This window comes from Carcharodon carcharias, chromosome 7 (genome assembly GCF_017639515.1).
Source record: "Carcharodon carcharias isolate sCarCar2 chromosome 7, sCarCar2.pri, whole genome shotgun sequence".
Lineage (NCBI taxonomy): Eukaryota > Metazoa > Chordata > Chondrichthyes > Lamniformes > Lamnidae > Carcharodon > Carcharodon carcharias.
In genome coordinates, this window is record NC_054473.1 from 65434028 (window position 1) to 65458798 (window position 24771).

Consider the following 24771-nt stretch of genomic DNA (forward strand, 5'->3'; position numbering starts at 1 on the left):
TATTTTAATGGCAGATTCTCAGCTCATTACCGGACGGTGTTCCTTTTGGACTGTGTTTGCAAGCAAGATTGTAGGTAAGTATTCTTCAGGATGAAATCATTTTAAAAGGATGATCTCTAAATTGCTGAGAAGTTCATTGTTTTGCAACCTATTGGTACAATGCCATTAGAGTCATTCATCACTATGATGATGGTGATTGTCTCATAGTGCATAAACACTGGCATAGACTTATTGGGCTGAATGGCCTGTTTGTGTTATAACATTACTATACAAAAACACTTTGCACAGAAATAGATGCAGCTTTGGTTAAGATTGTTCAAGAACAAGTAATGCTTTTTGCACCTAATTGCTGTGGGCCAGAGAGTTCAAATCCCCATCCTGAAATTACTTTTGTATCAAACGTAATAAGAGATACTTTAAGTGGTGACCATTATAGGCTCATTGCTCATCTTGCACAATACCTGAAAGGCAATCCAGATGAATTCAGAGTGATTCAACTCAATTGCTGCAGATCTTAACTGAGCATAATGGTGTGCAAAATTAAACTGATTTCCAAGTGAGTTTCTTTGAGCCTTGGATATTGAATAGAGTTACAATCTTACTTGACTGGATTTTTAAAGCTTTACTTTTCCTATAGATTCTTGGCTTGAGTTGGCAAAAAAGGCAGGACAGCTTTCTTGCTTGCAAGCTAAAATTCTGTTCTTTTAGAATTCTGTAGAATTGAGACTATTTTCCCCTTTTCATTTGCATGTATGTTCAAACACTCTTAAACTACAGTTTTTATACTGGCTGTTAATAAAGGACCATTTTGAATGCACAGAATAATTCTTTGTATAAATATATGCCAGGAACACATTTACAGTGACACTTTATTTTTGCTTTAGAATAGTGAGGCCCCTTCCTATCGTTCTTGTCCTTGTCCCTCCAATATATAAAATGAATCTTTATAGGCACAACTGCACTAACAATGATTTACTTTAACACATGGTTGGTATTTTGATATGGAGAAGTGCACATTGGTAACTGCTGCATGCTTGGTCGAGAAATAAAATGGTCTAATGTGTTCAACATGCTCCTGTGATTGAGAAACACAGCGATAGTTAGACCTACAATTAGTTACACAAAAGGCCAGTACTTACAGTAACGAGAACCATCTTTGGGCCCAATCACTGGAGCTCATGTTACAAAGTTGTTTCACCCGGGGGGGATTTTAGGCTCTCTGTTGGGAAATGTTCAGGTTATTTGTTGTCTGATGTTGAATACAAATAAACAGAGCTCTTAGAGTTGATCATCCCTTCCAAAACACATCTTAACATTTAGTTGTGGCTCAGTTGGTATCATGGTCTCCTGAGTCAGAAGGTTATAGATTCAGACTCTGAAGGCTTGAGCGCAAAAGCTAGGCTAACTTCTGTGCAGTACTGAAGTGAGCGGTGCACTGGAGGTGACATCTTTTAGGATGAGACGTTAAACTAAGGCCCTATCTGGCCCCTCAAATGGGTGTGAAAAATCTCAGGACTCATTTTGAAGGGAGTTGCTTACTGATGTCTGACCAATATCTATCACTCAACCAACATCACTAAAACAGATTATCTAGACATTCTCACATTGCTGTTTTGGAAACATACTGTGGACAAATTGACTGTTGCATTTCTCACATTCCAAAAGTATTTAATATAACATAAAAACAGAAAATGCTGGAAAAACTCAGCAGGTCTGGCAGCATCGGTGGAGAGAGAAAGACAAGAGTTAACATTCACAGTCCATATGACTCTGAAGAAAGGTCATACGGACTCGAAACGTTAACTCTTTTTCTCTTCCCCCGATGCTGCCAGACCTGTTGAATTTTTCCAGCATTTTCTGTTTTTATTTCAGATTTCCAGCATCTGTAATAGTTTGCTTTCATCTTCCAAAAGTATTTTATTGGCTATAAAGCAACTTTGGTAGGTTCAGAAGGCATGTGTGAGTCTTTCGGTTGTCTACAACATATGTTCACTGGTTAAAGTTTTCTCATTCAAGAAACTGGAGAAACAATGCCCAACTAACAGAAAAGGAAAAGTTGCATTTATATAGTGCTTTCCATGACCACCAGACATCCCAAAGTATTTTACGACCAGTGAAGTATTTATGAATTGTAGCCTGTGTTATAATGAAGGAAGCACAGCAGCCAATTTACGCACAGCAAGCTCCCACAAACATCAGTGTGATAATGACCAGGCAATCTGTTTTTTGTGATGTTGACTGAGAGATAAATATTGGCCAGAACACTGGGGATAACTCACCTATTTTTCTTCACTGGATATATAACTTAAAAAAAAAACTAAAACATGTCAAATGTCAACTCGCATATCTATTTAAATATTGCTCCATGTTGCTTAGACAATATCCTTGTGAAATGTACACAGCTTTCCTGTATATGCATTTGGTACTAAAGAACCTCACTTGTGAGAAGTGATCATGTTTCCAGAATAATTGGCCTAATAATAAATAGGCAGCCGGTTCAAACTAATTCCAAGCATGCCAATTAGAGGTTTTGTTGTGAAGTGCTATCTGTTTGTAAATCAAATGTGAATAACATCATTATAATAATAGTTTCCAAAGTGGGAATTAGGACTGCATTGGTTGTACAGTCATCTCAGTTTCAAAAGCCCCAGGGCTACAGTAAAGCAGATGCAATAATGCAGAGCCGTTGATAAAAGAATACCTGTTTCAAAAAGGAAAATTAGCTCCAACTGGAGTGGAAAAGCACAGCCAGAAAGAGATGAAGTGACATTCATCATAAGAGATTGCTGGGTAACAAATGCCAAACCAATTCAATGTTAGGATTATTGTTTTGTAGGAATGTGTGCAGAATGCTGCTTCCACTGACAGTAGATAGAGAAAATTGTTTTTTAAGAGATGTATTGTACACATTCGATCTTTAACTGGGATGGTATGTTTTCTGTTTCGATTTGCTCATTTTGGTGATGGATTTCACTTTGGCTCAGAAACACTTCCAATTTGACACGATACATTACTTAAATTGTCACTATAGTTCTCGCTGTATTTCACACCAACTGAAGTGAGTTTCTTGTATTTTGAGGTACATTGGACTGAATTTTGCAATATGAATAAGGGTGAGGCAAAAAAACAGTCATTGTTACTTATATGAAAATCAGGCAGCAACTTCCAGCAACCCGTGCAGTTGAATGTGTAAATGAGGAAAGTGCTGTCCGAGATGTCTGGATCCTTCAGAAGCTGCGGCAATTAATGTTTTGTCATGGTTCACCATCGAAATACATGAAACGGTGCCAAGGTCTTGTCCTTGCCTTTATAGATACAAAAACTAAACTTGCCAGAAAAAGTTAGCACTTGTCCAAACCAGTATCAGTACCCCTTTAACGGTGACATGTCTTAACTGCTACACAACAGCAACATGTACTTATGTAGTGTCTTTGACATCATAAAACGTACCAAGGGGATTCATAGGAGTGTTTTAAGCAAAATTTGACAGTGAACCACATTAAAAAAAAATGTTAGGGCTGATGACCAAATGCTTGATAGTGGTAGATTTTAAATAGTGCCTTCATGGTGGAAAGAGAATTAACAACGAAGATGTTTCGGGAAGAAGTTCTTGAGCTTGAGGCCTTGACAGCTGAAGGCACAAGATAGGGAGCAATAGGGCCAAAGAAGGATTTAGAAACAAGAATGTGAGTTTTAATCTCAAGGTGTTGCTTAACCAGGAGCCAATGAAGATGAGTGAGCACAGGGGTGATGGGTGAATGGGATTTGGTGAGTCGGGACATAGGCAGCAGAGTTTTTGGTGACCTCAAGTTTATGGAGGGTAGAACGTGGAAATAGTCAAGTCTAGGGGGAACAAACGTATGGACGAGGGTTTCAGCAAGAGATAAGTTGAGGCAATGGCAGCATCAGGTGAATGAATGCAGATGGACTTAATGATTTGTGGTCAGAAGATTATTTCGGGGTCCAGTATGACAGCAAAGTTTCAAACCATCTCATCCAGCCTTAAGACACCAGCCAGGGAGATGGAGGGAATGAAGTTTGTAGTAGGGCCAAGACAACGGCCAGGATTTTCCAGCTGCAACACTGGGTATCGTTGCGGGTGGGATGGGAAAATTTGGAGAGCTGTTGATTTTTAACGGCTCTCCAAATTTTTCCCATCCTGCCCATGATGATGCCCACCAGGGTGCTTTGGCCAGGAAATCCCACCCAATGGCTTTGCTCTGCCAATTAAGAAATCTTGAATTTTATATAAACAACTTCTGGTACTAAAAATTAATTTTAACTAGTATAGAACCGCATTCCTTTCAATTTCAGTTATTGTTAGAGATTATTTTATATTTTCAACTTTTTCTGTTTCTTATCTCTGCCTCTTAATCCCATCTTTCTGGCTCCCTTTATTTTGCTTCCTGTAACCTAATACGACATTGAATTAAGTATTCTAACTGATCTTTCCTGGCTCATCAACATTTCTTCAACCTTCTTGGTTAAGGAGACCCACAGATGCATGTCCTGTTCACACGGGTGCTAACTGCCCTGTCGACGGCATGTGCTTTTTGGATGTTTGGCAGATGGGGATTGAGAAAGCCGTTCACCACTGACCACAAAATTTGCCGCATGACATTTGGCATGTAAATCGATACTAAAGTTTTCTCTTTGTACTCAGAAACGGCTTGTTTCACATTTTAAATTTGCATATTTTACCTGACAATTTATTTAAGTGTAGTTTCTTCACTTCAAAAGTTGCCTGGTGTGCAATCTGTGTCAGGCCATTAAAATTCTCTGCATCAGTCCAGCTCAATATTTTGTAAGATAAATTTGACAGCTATTGAGGATTTTTTTTCATGGACAAACTGAAAATAATTAGGAAAGAAGTATATTCCTCAATATGCCCTGGAAATAAATGGCAGATAAGCTCAATAGAAATAATTATTCCACCAAATGTGCTATCAGTTGGCCTTTTTGTAAGCTGTGTAATGTGCAAATTTTGACACTCTGCCACATCGCATTTCGCTTTTGTAAGTGTCAACTTGCGCACGAACAACAATAGTACAAACAGACTACTGGCTTCAGGTATTGATTGAGGCCAAATTGTTGGCCCAGACACTGGGAGAACTCCCCTGATCATCTCGTAACGCCATGAAATCTGGTGTCTGCCTAAGAAGGAAGTCGGGATCCTGTCTCGGCCAAAAGATGGCACCTTCCACAGTGCAGCACTCCCTCAGCAGCGATCTGAAGGGCCACTGTAGATTTTGTTCAAGTCTGAAATGGGACTGGAACCCGTGACCCTTCTGACTCGAGTGGAGATTGTGCTACCAATGTGCTTGTTTCCTGAAGTGGGGTGTCTGATTTGGAAGCAAGAACACTGCCAATGTGTCAAAGCTTTCATCTATAAAGGAAGGCATTGAGATTCATTCACCTTGGGCTACCCTTGTGTGCTGCCAATTAAGTGTGCACTTATTAAATGCCTGGAAACAGTTTGGATATTTGCTCTCTTGGGGGTAGGGGAGGTGGTGGTTGGAGGGAGGAGGAGTGTTTTGAAAAAGATGGAAATAATTAAATATTGGTGAATAGATTTAACTGAGCATTCGTGTTTGTAAGCAAAAGAATCAAATATAAACACACACCATAATTTTAGTTCCTATATATTTGTAAGTTAATATGAAATGTAGATATTCAAAGTTTCCTTGGCTATCATAATCTAGAATGAACAATAATGACATTCTACTTCTAATTATCTTCTTTATTTAATGCTACAAGTGGATTGATTCAATGTACTGAAATCAGAAGAACTTTTTATTGCCATTTCTAAAATGGAGCAAATGTGTTGATTGAATTTTCCCAAGCTCCAGCTACCTGTCCACAGTGTATTGTTTTTACTTTCGATCCATTAAGTGCAGTTAAGATGTAGAAATTATATTCTGCACTCCTTAAAGGCTACAGGCTGATTTTCTTTCATGCCTTCTTGCAGATGCTGTTGGTGTCAAGATACATCTGACATAAATAAAAGCTTTCACCATGCACCTTTAACGAAAGAACAGCTGAAGATCAGGATAATTCCCAGCACGTTGGAAACCGAGTCAAAAACACCAGATATCCTCCTCTACCCAGGCACTATTTCCAGCTGAATTGTCTTCCACATCCCGAAGTTAACTTAAATCAAGCATCAAGTCCCCTGATAATTGTCATTAGTTTCAAGAAAAGTAAAAAAAAAAATGTGTAAAAAGAACTGTTTCACCGTTTGTCATGTAATGATGGGTTTTCTGACTCTTTGTCTAATTGAAGCTTCTCCACAGCCTAATGAATGCCCTCAGCTGTGCGTTTGTGAAATCCGGCCATGGTTCACACCACAATCGACATACAGAGAAGCTGCTACTGTGGACTGCAATGACCTTCGGTTGACCAGAATTCCTAGCAACCTTTCTGCTGACACGCAGGTGCTCTTGCTTCAGAGCAACAATATTGCCAAGACAACTGATGAATTCGAGCAAATGTTTAACCTCACAGAGCTGGACCTCTCTCAGAATAATTTTACCAATATTCAAGATGTAGGCCTGACCAACCTTACTCAACTCACCACTCTACACCTAGAGGAGAACCAGATAGCAGACATGCCTGATTATTGCCTACAGGATCTCGTCAACCTCCAGGAACTGTACATAAATCACAACCAGATTAATAGCATATCAGCAAATGCCTTTTCTGGCTTAAGGAATTTACTAAGACTTCACCTGAATTCCAACAAAATAAGAGTGATTGACAGCCGTTGGTTTGAGTCAACACCTAACTTGGAGATTCTCATGATTGGAGAAAACCCTGTAATTGGCATCCTAGATATGAACTTCAAACCTCTAAGCAATTTGAGAAGTCTGGTTTTAGCAGGAATGGAGCTCACAGAAATACCTGGGAATGCTTTAGTGGGATTGGATAGCCTAGAAAGCCTCTCATTCTATGATAATAAACTGGTAAGGGTGCCTCAGCTCGCACTTCAGAAGGTGCCAGCCTTGAAATTCCTGGATCTAAACAAGAACCCTGTTCATAAAATTCAAGAAGGTGACTTCAGAAACATGCTTCGCTTAAAAGAACTTGGTATTAACAATATGGTTGAGCTTGTTTCTATTGACAGATATGCACTGGATAACCTACCTGAACTTACAAAATTAGAGGCTACAAATAACCCTAAATTGTCATACATTCATCGCTATGCATTTCGGGAAGTTCCTTCCCTTGAAAGCCTGATGCTTAATAATAATGCATTAAATGCCCTGTATCAAAAGACCGTGGATAACCTTCCTAATCTACGTGAAGTAAGTATTCACAGCAACCCAATCAGATGTGACTGTGTTATTCAATGGATGAATTCAAATAAAACAACCATTCGGTTCATGGAGCCTCAGTCTATGTTTTGTGCTATGCCACCAGAATACAGAGGGCAACAAGTTAAAGAAGTTCTCATGCAAGAGACGGCTGAACAATGTCTTCCAATGATTGCGCATGACACCTTTCCAAATCACCTGAATGTAGATGTTGATATGACAATTTCCTTAGATTGTCGTGCTATGGCAGAGCCTGAACCTGAAATCTACTGGGTCACACCACTTGGAAGTAAAATCACAGTAGACACCCTGTCAGATAAATATAAATTGAGCAATGAGGGGACTCTCGAAGTTTCTCACATTCGCATTGAGGACTCTGGCCGATACACTTGTGTTGCTCAGAACTCTGAAGGAGCTGATACAAGAGTTGCAACCATTCGAGTTAATGGAACTCTCCTAGATGGAACTCAGGTTCTGAAAATATATGTGAAGCAAGCTGAATCTCACTCTATCTTAGTTTCATGGAGAGTGAACTCAAATGTCATGACTTCCAATTTGAAGTGGTCATCAGCCACCATGAAGATCGATAACCCTCACATTACATACACTGCAAGGGTTCCCGTTGATGTCCATGAATATAACTTGACGCATCTCCAACCTTCAACAGAATATGAGGTGTGTCTTACTGTATCTAACATCCACCAGCAGACTCAGAAATCATGTGTCAACGTTACTACAAAGGGGGTGGCATTTTCACTGGACATTTCTGACCAGGGAACAAGCACAGCTCTAGCAGCTGTAATGGGTTCAATGTTTGCCATCATTAGCATTGCGTCAATAGCTGTTTACATTGCCAAACGCCTCAAGCGGAAGAACTACCACCATTCGCTGAAGAAGTACATGCAGAAAACCTCTTCTATTCCCTTGAATGAGCTTTATCCACCACTTATAAATCTATGGGAAGGGGATAGTGAGAAGGAAAAAGATGGCTCTTCCGATGTGAAACCTACACCCGTTGACACATCAAGAAGCTACTATGTATGGTAACTCTGGAAGAATTTTGCTTCTAGTTAAAGGGAGCACAGATACTTATTTTGCTTTTTTCTGCAAAAGTAAAGTTCTGACTTTTTGTATTTTGACTTTGCTAACTTGTGGCAGAGCTGTGAGGACAGGTGGATATTTCAGAGACTATTAGTATAGCGTATCGCCTTTGTTGAACATTTTTTAAAAAAAAAGGCAGCTCCATTTATCTTGTGAAATGCCTCAGTTGCTGTGCTTGATTACTTATTTCTCACTCCACTGCAGAACTCCCAATGTAAATTGGTGACAATACAAGGCATCCCATGTTTTTAAAGGAGTGATGAGCCTTCAGACGTGTGCTCATTTAGTAGAAACTGTTTACCTTAACTGTTGGGCATTGATCCACTTCCACATTATAGTTTTTTTTAGAATATTGAAGCTGACATATGGAATTAGATCCCATTCATTCTTCTATTGAATGCTGTTAGCCAACTAAACTGTATTGTTGTATCAACTATAATTTGCTCTCTTTTGAAATTTGAAAGCCCAAACACTTGTAAATTTTATTTGCCTTCTTTGCTTGAACTAGTTTTACAATTTACCTTAGACAAATGTGTGGTTAATGTTAAAACCAATTATAGTGTAATGTGCTTTAAAATCGGCAACATTTAAAAAAAAAACTTTTGGTGAATTTATTGAGGGACTTTAGTTGCCAGATTTTTCTGAATGTCTCTCTAACTGCATTTAGTATCAAAGGTTTAAAACAATGAATTTTATTGTGAGACGTATAGTGTAAAACAGGGACAAAACTATAATAAATTAGTTTTGAGCTTGATTTTTATAGAGCTTTGTCTCTGATTAAAGTGTTTTTATTTGAAGCTATGCCTATTGTCTCTGCAGATTTCCTACATCCCCTTTTGACATTTGACAAATTGAGCTGCTTGACCATAATTCTTTCTTGATTGAAGAAAAAAATGAAGCTCATCAGTGGCAGTAGAATATGCCACCTAGTAAACTGTAATGGATCATTCTGGATAAAAAGCTTATTGTAGAGTGGGGCTCTTTTGTTACATTGAAGAAGCCTGATTTTCATAAGAGTAGGAACTGAGGCTAAGTAATCTTCTATCTCAATGCATATCAAAATGCTGAAAGTAGATTTTGACATTTTAACACTCTCTCTTAAATGAAAAGGGTTGGCCTGCTTGAACTCGATAGGCTTTGCAATGTTTTCTTGCCCAATAAATTAAACTAGGTATTTTCCAATGGCCGAGAATTAATCCTTGTCTCCACCCAAAGGCTAAGACTGGTATTCTGTGCCTTGCTTTGCTTTTCTGGAAGTGCATTTTTTTTTTTTGCTGAATGAATGTTTGTAGCCTGGTTCCCATTGATGAAGCAACTCTGGTCCTAACTGGATAGAATATAAACCAATGAAACTGTTTGTTTAATTTGTAGCAAATTCTGCCTGCATTAACCTTTCATTAATTTTACTAATGATACTGTATATTTTTCAATGTTCAAGATTACAAAAAAGTTTGCATTGTCATTTGCCAAATTGGAAAAACAATAGTCAATCAAAAGGCTCTTATCTATGAGCTAATCCTCCAAATATAACAAATGGCTATGCTAAGCATACAGAAACATGGGAACTGATGAATGAGTCTATTTTTCACTGCAAAGTCAACAAGGACTTCAATGGGCTATTAGCTTCAGTCAGCTAAATTCACAAGTGTGTGCACAGAACTATCAAACCCCTTCTTGCAAATAAATGATTCAGCTGAAACATAATTCATTGGGCTATCTTTACATTATCATCAAAAGGCTGTTCTCTCAATATTTATGGCCTTGAAGGATAATTTTATAAACACCACCATTTGGTTTCCGTAGAACAATGTGTCATTTTAGTACTGATTTGAGTGAGGGCTGCAAATCTATTGCCCCTTATATTTCAGTACTATGGACAGCACCCAGTTGCTTAAACCTTATTTTTGCTTAAACCTCCTGTTAGTTTTTCTCATTTGCAGAACAATTGAATAATTCCCAGTATGGTGTAGTTTGAACCCTGGGCATTGTTGTTGGCACAACATAACTGTTGGTATAAAAATTGATTTTAATGTCATCTTGGCCATCTGTTAATTTTGTAAATACCGTGACTTTTATTCTGAAGGATTTATCTTGAGGATTAAAATGTTTGGACTCCGAAGACTTTCTGCCTATTGTTAAAGAAAAGGACCAACAGACATATTGAAATTGTAGTTTCATTTGAATGTAAAAGGAAAAAATGTCATACAAAAATCCTTTACATCAACTAGTGGAGAAAGTTTCTTTTATTAAATGTTATTTGTTATATTTTGACACCTTTTAGTCTTGTGAAATGACGCACTCTGTATTGCTTAGTTTTTTGATACTAGCTTTGGTCTTGGCGCAGGTAGGTTTGTTTGATTTTAAATTGTAGGTAGTCTAATAGAACTAAATAACAGCTTGTTCCATATATGGAAACTCATCTTTGCAGATATGTGAAATGTCTAAACTTGACTGGCAACCTTTTAAATTAAAAGTAGTACTTTGGGAAATGTTTTTTTTTCTCCATTTAATGAATTTATACTTCAAGTATTGCCTGATTTGTTGTACCTGTCAATGTTTCGAACCCACTGATGGGAAGGGATCATGAATTATTCTTCCACAAGAAATTAATGCTGAAGTGGAAATGAGCAGGACTCGTGGCGCAGTGTGCATAGTGCCTCAAAAACAGCAACCTCTGGACTGAGTCCATGCCAGATTTTGTTCCTTGTTGGATTGAGGGAGGCAGGTACATTGTTGAGGGTATGCTTTTCAAGTAAGGATTGCAAAGGGCAGTTCTGAAAGAAATGGAGACAATGCTGCAAGTTAAGCCAGAAAATTCTTTGGAGCGGCTTCAAGTCCATCAACGTTACTTTGCCAGAAGCGAGGCAGAAGTACATTTAAATGGGGCTTCCACTGCATTTCAATGGAATGCTGATGGTAAAGTGGGAGCAGGTCCAAGGAATTTCCCAGCCACACAGTTAGACCAAAGGTGTTGGATAGGAGGGACAGTCAAGTGATGGCAGATTAAAATATGCCCAGCTTTCAGCCATCACCAGTTTTTGAATAGCTGTACTTGAGGCACTACCTGTACTGAAACTTTGCTCATCAAATGGAAGGGTGACACTGAAACTAAGGTTATTTTGTTTAAGGGTAACTGACCTTTATGTGTATCCTCGTGATGTCTCCTACACACAGCATTGACTAATGTCACCTGTTTAAATTTTGCATTGGTAGTTGTAAATTGGATTACTGGTGGCTTCATTGCCTGGTCCATGTGGTAATATTTTCCACTTGAAAAATTTTCCATTTGATAAATGTTTAAACCAATCAATGCTTGCATGGATTACACATAGGGCTTTGTCAGCGAGGTTACATGGGGCAGAATTTTGCCCTTGGTGGGTGGGCGGGCTCCACCAGCTCGGCGGCGGGCGGGGAGCTGAACTTCGCCGCCAAAACGGGGCCCACCCACATTTTGAGTGAGTGGGCCAATTAAGGCCCGCCCGACAGGAAGCGCTATGCGCTTCCCAGTGGTGGTGGTGGGGGGCGAAGAGAGGGTTTCCCTATCTGTCAAAGTGCGGTCTTTCACACATGCGCGCAAAAGGGCGCACATCTCCCTGAGACTAGGTGCTGTCTCAGGGTGATTACTACAGAGTAAAAAAAACTCCAAAAATAGAAAAATATTAAAATTATTAACATGTCCCCCTCATGTCACATGAGATGGGACAGGTTAAGAAACACACAAACTTTATTAAACTTTTTAAAAACGGACATGAAACCTTATCCCACCAGTGGATGACGTTTCATGAATAATCTAGAGCCCGCCGGGGCTCCTGGCCTGCCTGCCAGCCTTAAGGTTGGACGGGCAGGTCTTTAATGATCTTAATCAGCCTGTCAATAGCCTTAATTGGCCATTGACAGGTCAGCAGGTGGACAGCTGATTTCGTTGTCCACCCGCCTTCCTGAAAATTTAAAGTGACCAGGATGACATCGGGGGTTCCGCCCGATGTCCTCCCATGCCATTTTCCTATCGGCAAGCGGGCCTCGCCCCCAAATCGCCAGGAGAATCCTGGCCACGGATACTTACTAAACTCATCTGAAAATCCTGTAACCTATTTTAACCTCATAGTTCATACTTGTGTCAAAAGTTGCACGTTCTGACAATGAGGAGAACTTCTGATATGTGAAGTTTATTTACCCCGACAATTTTTTTTCAGTGACTGTAACCTCTTCAGTATCTTTCAAGCTGTGCATGCTTCATGCAATTATAAACCTGGTGATGGCATAGTTGTCCTGGAAAGTGTAACCATCCAAAGCACAGTGAGGCCACCAGTCCATCCCATCCTGATGACAATTAGTTAGCAGAATGTGATCATGTACAGCTGCATGGCTGGCAGACAGCTTGGTGCTGGAGTACAGCAGATGAACCAAGAGGTGAGGTGGCTCTGTGTGGGAATTGTGCTCTCCATGCACATTAGCAGGTGTATGTGCAGGGCTGCCTGTGAGAATTTGGGTGTTGGGTTACTGTGCAATGATCACATCACTGCCAAGTCCCATCCTCCTCACACACCAGTGTATCTAGAACCTAGTATTGGCACTATTATGACCAGGTGAGAAGTGGTGAACTGGCTCACCTGCTCAGTTGGTCACAATAAATGTTTCTTTTTCACAAGGATATGCCTTTTCCAAATTACTGTATTTAACTAAGCTGTGAGCAATAAGGAGCCAATCAATCAAGGTTCCCTTGAGTCAATTTATTATCCACGAAAATTGAAAAATAATAAAATTCAGTGTCAAGCATTTGGCCCTCGTGCAGTAATTTGGGCCCACATGTGAGTGCATGCAAACAAGCATCAGGAATAAGGGGAATTAAATTAGAGCCCAATAAAAAAGGTAAAAGAATATACCATTAAGTATCCTTTCATTGACACGGGGTGTAGATTTTAAATGCTGCAGCCTATTTGAGTTAGCTGGCTTCATTGATGCGGTCAGAAGTGTAAGATGTTGCAATTATTACAAGATCTCAGTTTGTTGGTAGGTTTCTGGAAGTGGTGGCTTTTTGAGCAATGGAACACACTCCAAAAGAGAGTGGGAGAGATAGCAGCCTTTAATTTGTTTCCTCTGCTGAAGGCTACTTTCTTGATGCACGCCTGTATAACTTGCAATCTCTTTAGTGGCTGGGCAGCCTTGCCTTGAAATACTTTACCCATTTGTGTATTTCCAAGACGTTTTGGGTGTGTCTGTCTGTGGCAGCCATTGTTTCTAGCAATTTGCATTTTTAATCTGTCTCTTGCATTTTTAATGTCACTTTATTAGATGTTCATGAGTTTCAATGAGTGTCTGGATTATTGGAAATGTCTCTCTTCATCCCTCCTGAGGGCGATTTTTGTTTCCCAACCTCACATTGGAATGTGGCCTTGCATTTTCAAGCAGTTTGCTCTGTCTCAGTTAAAATTGCACAATTTCCAGTCAGTTGAAAGGTGAAAAATCATATTTTCAAAAATAGAGGGGCATAACCTTGTGATAGTATTGATGATCTAAGGTGGCCTCAACCCAGAGTGAGCAGCTCTCCCTCGGAGTGGCAAAGGCCAGTTGGGAGGGGGTGCATAGAGCAATACAAGTCAGATAAGTGCTGCTTGCTGTTGGTGGACCACAACAGTCAGTGTCCATGCACTTGCCTTCATTATCTGAAGTCTTGTGCCATGCCCATCAATTGTGCCATCTGCAAATTGGAGCAACAGTGCCCATACATAACATCTTTTCCTCTTCCTGCATCCTTAGCAGCCTGAGCACTGCTGCCTCCAGCTGGTGTGGGCATCTCTATTTTATCCTTTTACTTAGGGTGCCCCACCCAAGAAACCTTTGAGATCTTTGTGCTTCCCTAAATCCTGGCATTTTGCCCATCCCTGTGCTGGACCTGTCCTAGGAGAATTTAATGAGAGAGTTTAGAGAGAGCTTGATTGGTATAAAAGAAAGATCCCTCTGTCCCATCAAATACTGCCAGGGCAGGTACTGCATAGGTTAGATAGAGAATAAAGCTCCTTCCAGCTGCATTATGCCACCAAACACTCCCAGGACGGGTAAAACATGGGTTAAACACTGAATACAGCTCCTGCTGGTCAGGTGATTTATTGGAACAACTTGGCTGTTCTCAACACTACAACCTGGATGTTTCATGGCCTCAGACAGCAGAAGTAGTTGGTTCCACACTCATCCCACGGTCCAGAGAGACATTTACAATCCAAGTCAAACACAGCCAGAGAGACTGGTGTTTACAGTTCATCCAAGCTCAGCACTGCCAACAGGTAGATATGCAAGTCCCAGTTCAAAGTTACAATAACTATCTGATTGACACAGTGCTTTTTAATCTTAAATTAGTGCAGCCTTTGTCACAGTAAGTACTAGATTAGAACTGACACATGGTGTGGGGTGTGAGGTATTAACTGGTTAAATGGACAGCACATCTGAAAGCTGGCTCCAACCTATCAACTTCTGCATTTCACTCCAGTGAGTGAAAGGTTAACAAATGTTGACCACTCAATTCACATGATATTGGCATGGATGGCTCCCTTTAACTTCGGGTCTATCAGGTTTCCTAAAGTACACCAGAGAGAGCAAGCTTTGTATACAGTGGCAATTGAGAGAACTGAAGAAATCTCAGAAATATGTCAGTGAATACACAGCATTCAACTGCCTTCTTATGCACTTGTAGAAAATGATACATTAATAGCTCTTTTGCCAAAAGATTACTTTGTGCAGGTGTGATCTGCATTACTGAGCTAGGCTGAACAAGAGCCACCCTCCAGCACAAAGCATGATCTCCGGTAATATTGAAATGGGCAAATGTTCAACATGGAGACAATGGCGGGTATCACTTTTCCATAGAGGTCTATAGGGTTCATAGGAAAGGTCTGTGTTGCAGTTGTCCTAAAATAACTCTAGCTTTTGCCCAGTTTGAATTTTGTTCAATGTATGGAGTTTGTGATAAATATAGGAGGGATGTCATGTGCATTGATGGATATCCTTCACCCTCCTGCACAGTAGTTAAGTGCTTGTGCTGCAGATGATCATTCTTGGCACTTATGGCTTGAATCTTGCTTTGCACTTACTAACTGAAGTCTGTGTTATCTAGGTCTTGAAAAATGAGGGTATGGCCTGTTTCATTTATACATCGAATTGCAAAAGTAGCTGGATGCTGTGCAAGCACAAGTGAGCAGCCTCACTTCTGACCTTTATGATAGAGTGAGTCATTTAGGAAGCAGCTGAATATTGTTGAGCCTAAGACGTTGACCTGAGGCACTCCTGTGGCTGAGATGATTACATCCAACCACCTCAATCACCTGGCTTTATGTTTGCAATTGGAGAGCTCCCCCACCCCCGCCTAATTATCATCAACTTTGGTTTTACTCGGTTCCTTGGGACTGCACTGGGTCAAATGTTTCCCTAATGTCAGGGGCACACACCCTAATCTCATTTGCGGAATTCATCCCATATTTAGATCAACGCTATAATAAGGCCTGGAGTCAAGTGTTGCTGGAAGAAAGCAAACCGTGAGCAGTGAGAAATGCTGCTTGAACTGCATTCCAAATGACTACAACAGCTGCTTTTCCTTAGTTTTATTTTGGATCAGAAAAGCTAAAGGCAAGTGTGCAAATTCTGGGAAGAACTGCACTATTATTCGGGTTCAGAGGGAAGCCCTAGTGAAAATTTCTGCATATTTAAACGGAACCTTTTAATGACACCCATTACTAAAGTGATATTTTCTACAGAAGGTCAACCTCTTTAGACATGTGTATCCCTCTGCCATCACCTTGGTGTCTGCTTAAGTCAAAAGTAATCTGTTCTATAGTCTGTATTTTCATTCCAATTGTCTTATTACAAAGTAATATAGAGAAATATACACCTGAAGGTGCTTCGCATGCACATTGTGACTCAGTGTCATACCTTGTTTTATACAGATATTAGACCAGATGACCAAAAGCTTGGTCATAGAGATATAAAGTCTTTAAAGGCAAAAAGCAAGGTAGAGAGATGGAGAGGTATAGGGAGGGAATCTAGGGCTTAGGGTCTAGGCAATTAAAATTGGGGAGGCTCAAGAGGCCAGAATTAGGAGTGCTTAATCTGTAACATTTATGTTGCCATTCTTAGAGCAGTTATAAGTGGAACAGAATACTGGTATATCAAGACATCACAGCATTGTGTTCTGGGATTGGCCACAGGAGAATGAGGAAAAAATGAAGTAAGTCAGCCATCCTAGAACCTGGCTGAGATCTGAGAACGAGTCACTTACTCTCTGTCAATAAGGGACAAACAGAAAACTACTGAAGTGAAAATTACTTTAAAGTAATACAAGTCCACAAAATTGGAATATGTTGTCACTGAATATTTTAGTTAGAACTTTTCTTTCCTGAGGTCATGACAGTCAATTTGAATCTATAGCTTTTAAACCAAAGTCAAGTGTAATTACACTAGTTTCATAGAGCCCCTAAGCAAATTGTATTTACTGTTTTGAATTAAATCTTACAAATAACATAGAAACTAGGTTTATGATGTACATATGTGAAGGAAGTGTTCTAAAAAATGAAGACAAAAAAAGCCTGCTATTAATATGCAACGAGCTGTGAATTTCTTTTTACCTTCCAAAATCTTGCAGTTGGTGCACCGACAGCAGCTGTTCACTTCATGTTAACAATGTGTTGGACAGTAAGGCTTTTTGTAGTAAATTATAGACTATTTGATAATATGTTGGAATGCTTTGACCTGGTATCCATACTTAACAAGGAATGTTAATGTCAAAAGATTTTGAGTAACTCCTGCCAATGATTCGAAAATACAATTTGCAGACCACAGCTGTCTTCAGAAAATACCCTGTGGATTTAGCCATCATCCCACCACTCTTAAATCTAAGAACTGTATTGAAGCAGGACAGAAAATGGAGGTCACATTTTATTTGTGATTCTTTGTTGTTAGGGCAAATCTGTGGTAAGCTTTCTCTTCCAATTGAAAAACACATTTCTGCCGCACCAAGTACTGCAGTATTACAGGCCAGTGAAACGAGGCAATTGTTGGTTACCAAAGCCCAGTGCGGAAATACTCATTTAGTTTTGACACAACAGCTAGCATTGAACTTTCATTTCAACTTGGATGCATGAATGCAAATTTTTTCCTTGGAGCTTTGTAGGCTCCGAGACACAATAATTTCAATACTTGGAGAGTAGGTTGGCAGGTTTTCATTTAATTCTGACTATCCAAAGATACATGACAGCAATGATAAGATGTAGCATTTTTAAACACCCTACATTGCAAGAGTGATTACACTTGTTCTTTAGGTATCCCAAAGGTTCTGAAAGATGCTTTTCTAAATACAATTTATTTTGTCTTCATGACTTCGCATGAAAAGTGTAGAGAAGCTCTTCCCCTTCTTCATCTCAGTCAGGTTGAGTTGTTTCCTGGTGTAGAAATGTAAGTATTTTGAACTCGGGCCATGGCTATGTGCAATCTGATGTGAAGTGACTTGCAGCCTTGTTCTTGGTTACATTGAAGTTCAATGTGATGATGCAGCCCATGGTGAGATATCTGGAAAATAAATGGCAATGAGACATGGGGCTATCAGCTTGGGAAGGTTCTCATCATGCACAGTCTCCAGGAGCAGGGCTGGTACTATTCAAATCTAATTTTTGCAAAAGATGCGATGTGAGAGAACTTTTTCACCCAGCAAGTCTGGAATGCACTGCTTGGAAGTGTGGTTAAGGCATTCAAGAGAGCATTAGATGATTATTTAAATAGCAACAATGTTCAGTGTTACCAGGGAAAAGGCAGGAAAATGGCACTGGCTCATTCGGATAGCCAGTGCAGACACGATAGACCAAATGGCCTTCTACATTGTAACAATTCTGATTCTGTGAATTAGTTGACAAGCAAGTCAAGGGTACTGTTGTCATGAATGCTGCCCTCTTGAGAGGGCACTAGTTTTAAGCTGTACAGAGCCACTGTTACCTCCAGTATTACCACTGGTATCTCAGCAATCCTGGTACCTAGCTGCAGCACAGACTTCTGTCCTCCAAAGAGAGCCTGAAAGACCCTTTGCACATTATGGTAGGAACTCACCAAGCTGCCTCAGGCAGCGCCTTCCTGACCCACAACAACTGCGATATTGCAGACACGTGAGAACGCCACCACCTGGAAGTTCCCCTCCAAGTCATTCGCCATCCTGACTTGGGAATATATCGCCGTTCCTTCACTGTTGCTGGGTCAAAATTCTGGAACTGCCTACCTAACAGCACTGTAGGTGAACCACTACAGTCCATGTGGTGTGGGTACAAGAAGGCAGCTCACCATCACCACCACCTTCTCAATAAATGCTGGCTTAGTGAGCAGTGCCCACATCCCGTGAATGAATTTTTAAAAAAGCCTGGGCCGACATGATAACTAAAGATTGATTACTTCGGTCTGAGCTTCCCTTTCGGCATTTGGACATTAGGTGGCTTTTGCTTGTGGTGCAATGGAAGCTGAGACATGGCCATCAGATCATGATTGGGTCTGCAAGTGCACTCTCACAGTTAGTCACCACTTCCATGCAGGGAAGAATGGGCCAAGCTGGATTCTGGACTCCTCCATGCTCCTTTAATGGTGACAGCCTGCTGTCTAACATGCCTGCCAATGCACCAAACTGCTTTCTGTGCCTGTCTCTCTATCTTTTTCTATATGCTGCCCTGTCAAAGTCCTTATCTGAGTCCTCTGGAGCAGAACTTGTGTGCAACTTTGTCCTCCAGGGAGCTGATACATGTGCTGCCTGCTTCCCTCTGCCCTGGCTGCTTCCCACTTGTGCTCAGTGACTCATCACATGGAGATCCCGAATCTGTTACCCGCTAAAGTGCATGCAATCTGTGCCAATGGTTAGGAGTGTCATCGGATTGAATGATGGTGTTTCTTCTGCATCAGTCTTTGCTCCTTCTAGGCTTGCATCCTCTCACACCGCTGACTGGCTAGATGGCAGTTCTTTGGTACCTGAAATCATAGAGGCAGGGTTGGGCTGAGGAAAGGGAGTTGGGAGAAGTAAGAGGTGCCTGCTTACATCAGCTACAGCTTGGCAGCCATAGCTCACCTGCTCATACCCTCCGTCTCCCTCATCTCACATCGTTAAATAGGAAATACCATCATCCTCTGGGCTAAGACACACCACTGCCACAGCGGCAGCTGCTCCAGGGATTTCCAGCACCAGCTTTTCCCTGAGAGTGTGAATATGCAGCCATGCCTGACACTGCTGGTTATCATGGGCCCACTGGTTCTGCAAGAGAGGGCGAAGTTTGCCAGTGTGTGTGATGCAATGGGGTTAGGAATGTGCTTGTCAAAGTTGAACAGTTGGCAGCGTGCACAGTCTGAGGTGTGTGTCCAGCGCTACTATAAGAACCGGTGCTACTATAAGATATTGAGATGGCAAACAAATTGACTACAATGCATGAAAATCAAATTCTGACCAGAAAACACAATGGCAGAAGAAAAGCTGATGAACCAGTAAGAACATGTCAAGTAGACTTGTCAACAGAAGATAAAGATGCAAAGTTTGAGTTCAGATGAAAGGCCATCAGTCTGAAACGTTAACTCTGTTCCTCTCTATAGATGCTATATGACCTGCTGAGTATTTCCAACATTTTCAGTTTATTTCTGATTTCCAGCATCTGCAGGATCTTGCTTTTGATTACACATTTAAGCCTGGTCAGGGGATGGGCATTGGTGGCAGCAGAGTGGGGTAGCACTCACAAATGTAATTGAAGGTACCATGAGCACAAGAGGGACAATTCATGGGTGATTTTGTGTTCATTTATGTTTGGTTTATCTATATTGGACTGGGAATGAAAACCAAAGAAGTTTATGTAAATAGTTTGGAACTCAATACGAGAAATTTTCTTTTTGTCGCCATGGCCTGAGTATGCTTCACCTTTTTACTTTATTGGTGCAGGGTACACCAGTATATATGCTGGATGTAAGTAGCTCTGAGTTTTATTGCACAGGCACTGAGTGTTCTTCGGGTTCAAATGAAAGAGTCCTTTCAGACATCCGGGATGGAGGCAGCAGCCCTGGCATGTGGTTGAAGCTGATCTTTGGTAGACTAGCTGAAGAAGCATTAGATCAAGGCGTCCTTGCCTCCCTGGAGGTTACCGAGGTCTGGCTCCACCCCCTCGGCGTTCTCCTCACCATGCTCCTCTTCCGCCTCACTACTGGACTCATTATCTATGGCCAGTGCAGCTGTGTCAAGATCTTTTTCCTCCAGTGGATCCCCCCTTGCCAGTGCCAGATTGTGGAGAGTGCAACCACTATCAGTGACACCCACTCTGGGGGGTATTATAGTGCACCTCTTGAATGGTCCAGGCATCAGAAGTGTGTCTTGAGAAGACCTATGGCCCTCTCTACCGCTGGCCTTGTGGAACCATGACTCATATTTTAATGCTTCTCTGCCTCTGTTCTTGGGTGGTGGAAAGGGGTCATGAGCCACCTTTTCAACGGATAGCCCTTGTTACCCAGCAGCCATCCATCCAGTCGTACTGGAGTACTGAAGAGCCTCGGCACCTTAGGATGTAGGCGTCATGAGAGCTGCCAGGCTTACAGAATCTGCATCTTGTGATCACACACTATCTGCACGTTCATGGAGTGGAAACCCTTCCTGTTGACGAAGGCACCCGGCTGACCTGCTGGCACTTTGATGGCCACGTGTGCAGTCGATGGCAGCCTGGACATGGGAACCGGCAATCGCTGCAAAGCCTCTGGCTCGTTCAGCCTGGCTGGCCTCATTTGTATGATAAAGTGTAAAGGTCAGTACTCTCCTGAACAGAGCTTCTGTCACCAGCTTGACACAACTGTGTGCAGCTGATTGGGAGACTCCAGGCATATCCCCCACTGACCCCTGGAAAGAGCTGGAGGCATAGAGGTTGAGGGTCCTGTGACTTTCGGAGCCACTGGCATGGGTTGTCCACCCACGCAATCGGAGCTGATCTCAGGCCTGATCATCTGGCAAATGGAGATGATGGTCTCCCTTCATAGATCCTCCTTCGGCATTTCACCTTGGACATATTGAGGTAGCTGCATTGCTGCCTGTAAACCTGGCAGCAGGACAGTGACATCTTCTGTGGGCTCATGCACCTTGGACTACCTGCTGACCCTGTGCCCCTTGTGCCTGCGCCTCTCCTCCCACAGGTCACTCCCCTGAAAGTTGCATAGGAACACCTGGCCTCCTCTCCCTTCTGCCCCTCTCTTCATCCTCAGAGGAGGACGTGCTACCAGTGGAGATCACAATCCCCATTACCAAGGTAACAGAAGGCTGTCTGATACCTGGAAGGTCCACACAGGGTTTCTCAGGGTTTCTTGGAGACAGCAAAGAGACTTGAAATGAAACCTGGAAGTGCTAAGAATGAAGCCTCAAATAGAGATGAACCTGCCTAGTACCAATAAGTCACCAGCACAAACTTTGTACCAAACTCCTCACTATTCACACAGGCAATGCCACTCACCCCTTTTATCCCACCCGTGGAAGAGGTTTTTGAAAATGTTGGCTGGCCACCTGCCCCTTTTGCCCATGCGACGAACGCGAAATCGCACGGACAATGAAAAATCGCCATCATTTTGATTGTTCATGGCCTTGAGTGGCCTCTTAATTAATGGTGGGCATAGCTCCAACACCCGCCAATCAAAATATTGCACAAGTGCTTGATGACGTCAGGGCGCTCACCCAACATCATCACACGCTATTTTATGCCCGATTGGGTTGGGTGCATGCCTGTCTGCGGGACATAAAATTCTGCCTTAGGAAATATTATCCAAACTGAGAATTGCTTTTGTTTTAAAGAGAAGGTCAATCCACGGCTTCCCAGAACAATTCTACGCTGATGGTTTTATTTGAATCTCCCTTTGGAAGGACCACAACTGTACCACAGGACAAAAAAGTCTCCTGGCCCAAAACCAAGTTGCTTTCTTCAATTAAAAGACTTTCAGTTTTTCCAGCACACCCCAAACACACAGGAGTTGGCTTTCAGCAGGACTTCCCCACCCCTCATCCCGACAGCAACTGTCTACAGCTGAAACTCTGTTTTCATAAAAACCCTTTTCACCCCTTTCATCTTAGTTCTCCATTGTCTTCAAATATCCCTCTAAAAACTCAGGTTCCCAAATATTCAAACCTTTCCTGTTCCTATTTTACCTCCAGTTTTTGGGTCAATAAAATTTAGAATGCCTGTTCCTGTTTGCTGACGAATATCCTGTAAAGTGCAACTGTTCTTTACTACCTTTTGAGATTCCTTTTGAAATGCAACCTTTACCCATCAATTTCAACACTTATTCTCAAATGCAAAGTTCAGATCTACTCTTTGTTTGTTCATTAAGACCCACCTTAAAGCCCCATTACAAAATGCGAGGAGACAACACTTTTAATCTTCCATCCCTAAGACAGTCTGACTCCAACAACCTCTACCTTGAATAACCCTGGACACCCACAGCTTTCCCCTTACCTACACAGAACCTATACATACACACAAATATAAAAAATATACCCATTTCATCATACAATGTAGGACTCCAACCAGTGGAGACCTTACTCCCTGATTCCCATCAACTCCAGTTTTGCTAGGGCTCTTAATGCTGCACGTGGTCAAATGCTGTTTTAATGTCAATGACTGTTTCCCTCACCTCATATCTCACCTCTGGAATTTATCTTTCTTGTCTATTTTTGGACTAAGGCTAGAATGGGGTCTGGAGCTGATTGGCTCTGGTGAAACTCTGATGGAACTGAGCATCAGTGAGCAGGGTGTTGCTGAATAAGTGCTGCTTGATAGCACTGTCCTTGACACTTTCCATCTCTTTGCTAAGGATTAAGGGTAGACTGATTGATTGAGTGGTAATTGGCCAAATTGGCTATGTCCTGCTTTTAGTGGACATGACATACCTTGTCAATTTTCACCACTGCCAGTATTGTAGCTATACTAGACCAGCTTGGCTAGGGGTGCAGCTAGTTCTGCAGCACAAGCCTTCAGTACTGCTGTCAGGCCCCATAGACTTTGCTGTATCTAGTGCCTTCAGCCATTTCTTGTTAAAAGATGGAGTGAATTTAATTGGCTGAAAGCTGCCATCTGTCATGCTTGGGACCTCAGATGGAGACTTGAGATTGATTATCCACTCAGTATTTCTGGCTGAAGGTGGTTGCTGATGCTTCAGCCTTGTCTTTTGCACTGATGTGTTGGGCTGCCCCATCATTGAGGATGGGGTGCTTGTGGAGCCCCTGTGATCAGTGGTTTGATTGTCCAACAACATCCATGACTGGAAGTGACAGAACTGTAAAGCTTTGATCTGACCTGTTGGTTGTCGGATCATCTGTCACATGCTGCTTCCATAGTTTGCCATCCATGTAGCTATCTGTTGTAACTTCATCAGTTGATAACTCATTTTAGGTATGCCTGATGCTCCTCCTGGCATGTGTTCCTGCACTCCTTGGTCCTCTGGTTTGATGACAATGGTAGTATGAGGAATACGCCAGGCCATGAGGTCACAGATTGTGATCAAATACAATTCTGCTGATGATGACTCTCAACACCTCATAGATCCTCAGTTTTGAGCTGCTATATCTGTTCTGGATCCATTCCATTTAGCATGGTGGTAATGCCACACAGCACAATAGCATCTTCAGTGTGAGAACGGTCTTGGTCTCCAGAATGACTGTGGGTTGGTCACCCTTACAGATGCATCTCCATCAGGTACATTTCTGAGGATGAGGTCAAGCAGGTTATTCCCTCTTCTTGGTTCTTTCATGAGCTGCCACATGGCCCAGTCTGGCAGATATATCCTTTAGGACTTGGCCAGCTCAGTCACTAGTGAAGCCAGTCTTTTTGTAATGGCCATTGCACCCCCCACCCAGAGTACATTCTATGGCCTTGCTATCTTTGGTGTTTCTTCCAAGTGGTGTTTAACATGAAGCAGTACTGATTCATCAGATGGGGGGGGAATGGAATGTGGTAATCAGCATGTAGTTTCTTTGCCCATGTTTGACCTGAAGGCATGAGACTTGGGTGGGAGGTGCAGAGTCAATTTAGGGAGCTCCCAGTGCCACTCCGTCCCAACTGTATACCGCTATGCTGCCAACACTGGTAGGTCTGTCCTCCCAGAGGGCCAGGACATATCCAGGGATGGTGAGGGAGGAGTCTGGGACATTGGGCGTGAGATATGATTTGATGAGTATGGCTATGTTAGGCTAATACTTGACTGGTCTTTGGGGCAGTTCTACCAATTTTGGCCCAAGGTCCCAGATATTGATGAGGAAGACTTTGCAGGGTGAACTGAGCAGGTTGAACTTCCTCATTCCTGTTGTCTGGGTCGATACTGGGTGGTCAGTCAGTTTTAT

General features: G+C 41.8%; 1 protein-coding gene across 8 annotated transcripts in view; it reads left to right on the forward strand.

Moving 5' to 3' along the window:
• Positions 1 to 9168, forward strand: part of lrrn1 (leucine rich repeat neuronal 1) — a 41134-nt gene extending 31966 nt beyond the window's left edge. For 6 of the 8 annotated variants that reach the window (XM_041192281.1, XM_041192282.1, XM_041192280.1 and 3 more), the window contains 2 exons: positions 15 to 74; positions 5969 to 9168. In XM_041192281.1, coding sequence (XP_041048215.1) covers positions 6213 to 8360 — 2148 coding nt within the window. In that variant the 5' untranslated portion in view covers positions 15 to 74; positions 5969 to 6212 and the 3' untranslated portion in view covers positions 8361 to 9168. The remainder of the gene's footprint in view (positions 1 to 14; positions 75 to 5968) is intronic. The other 2 variants (XM_041192285.1, XM_041192287.1) reach the window with 1 other exon arrangement.
• The last annotated feature ends 15603 nt before the right edge of the window (positions 9169 to 24771 follow it).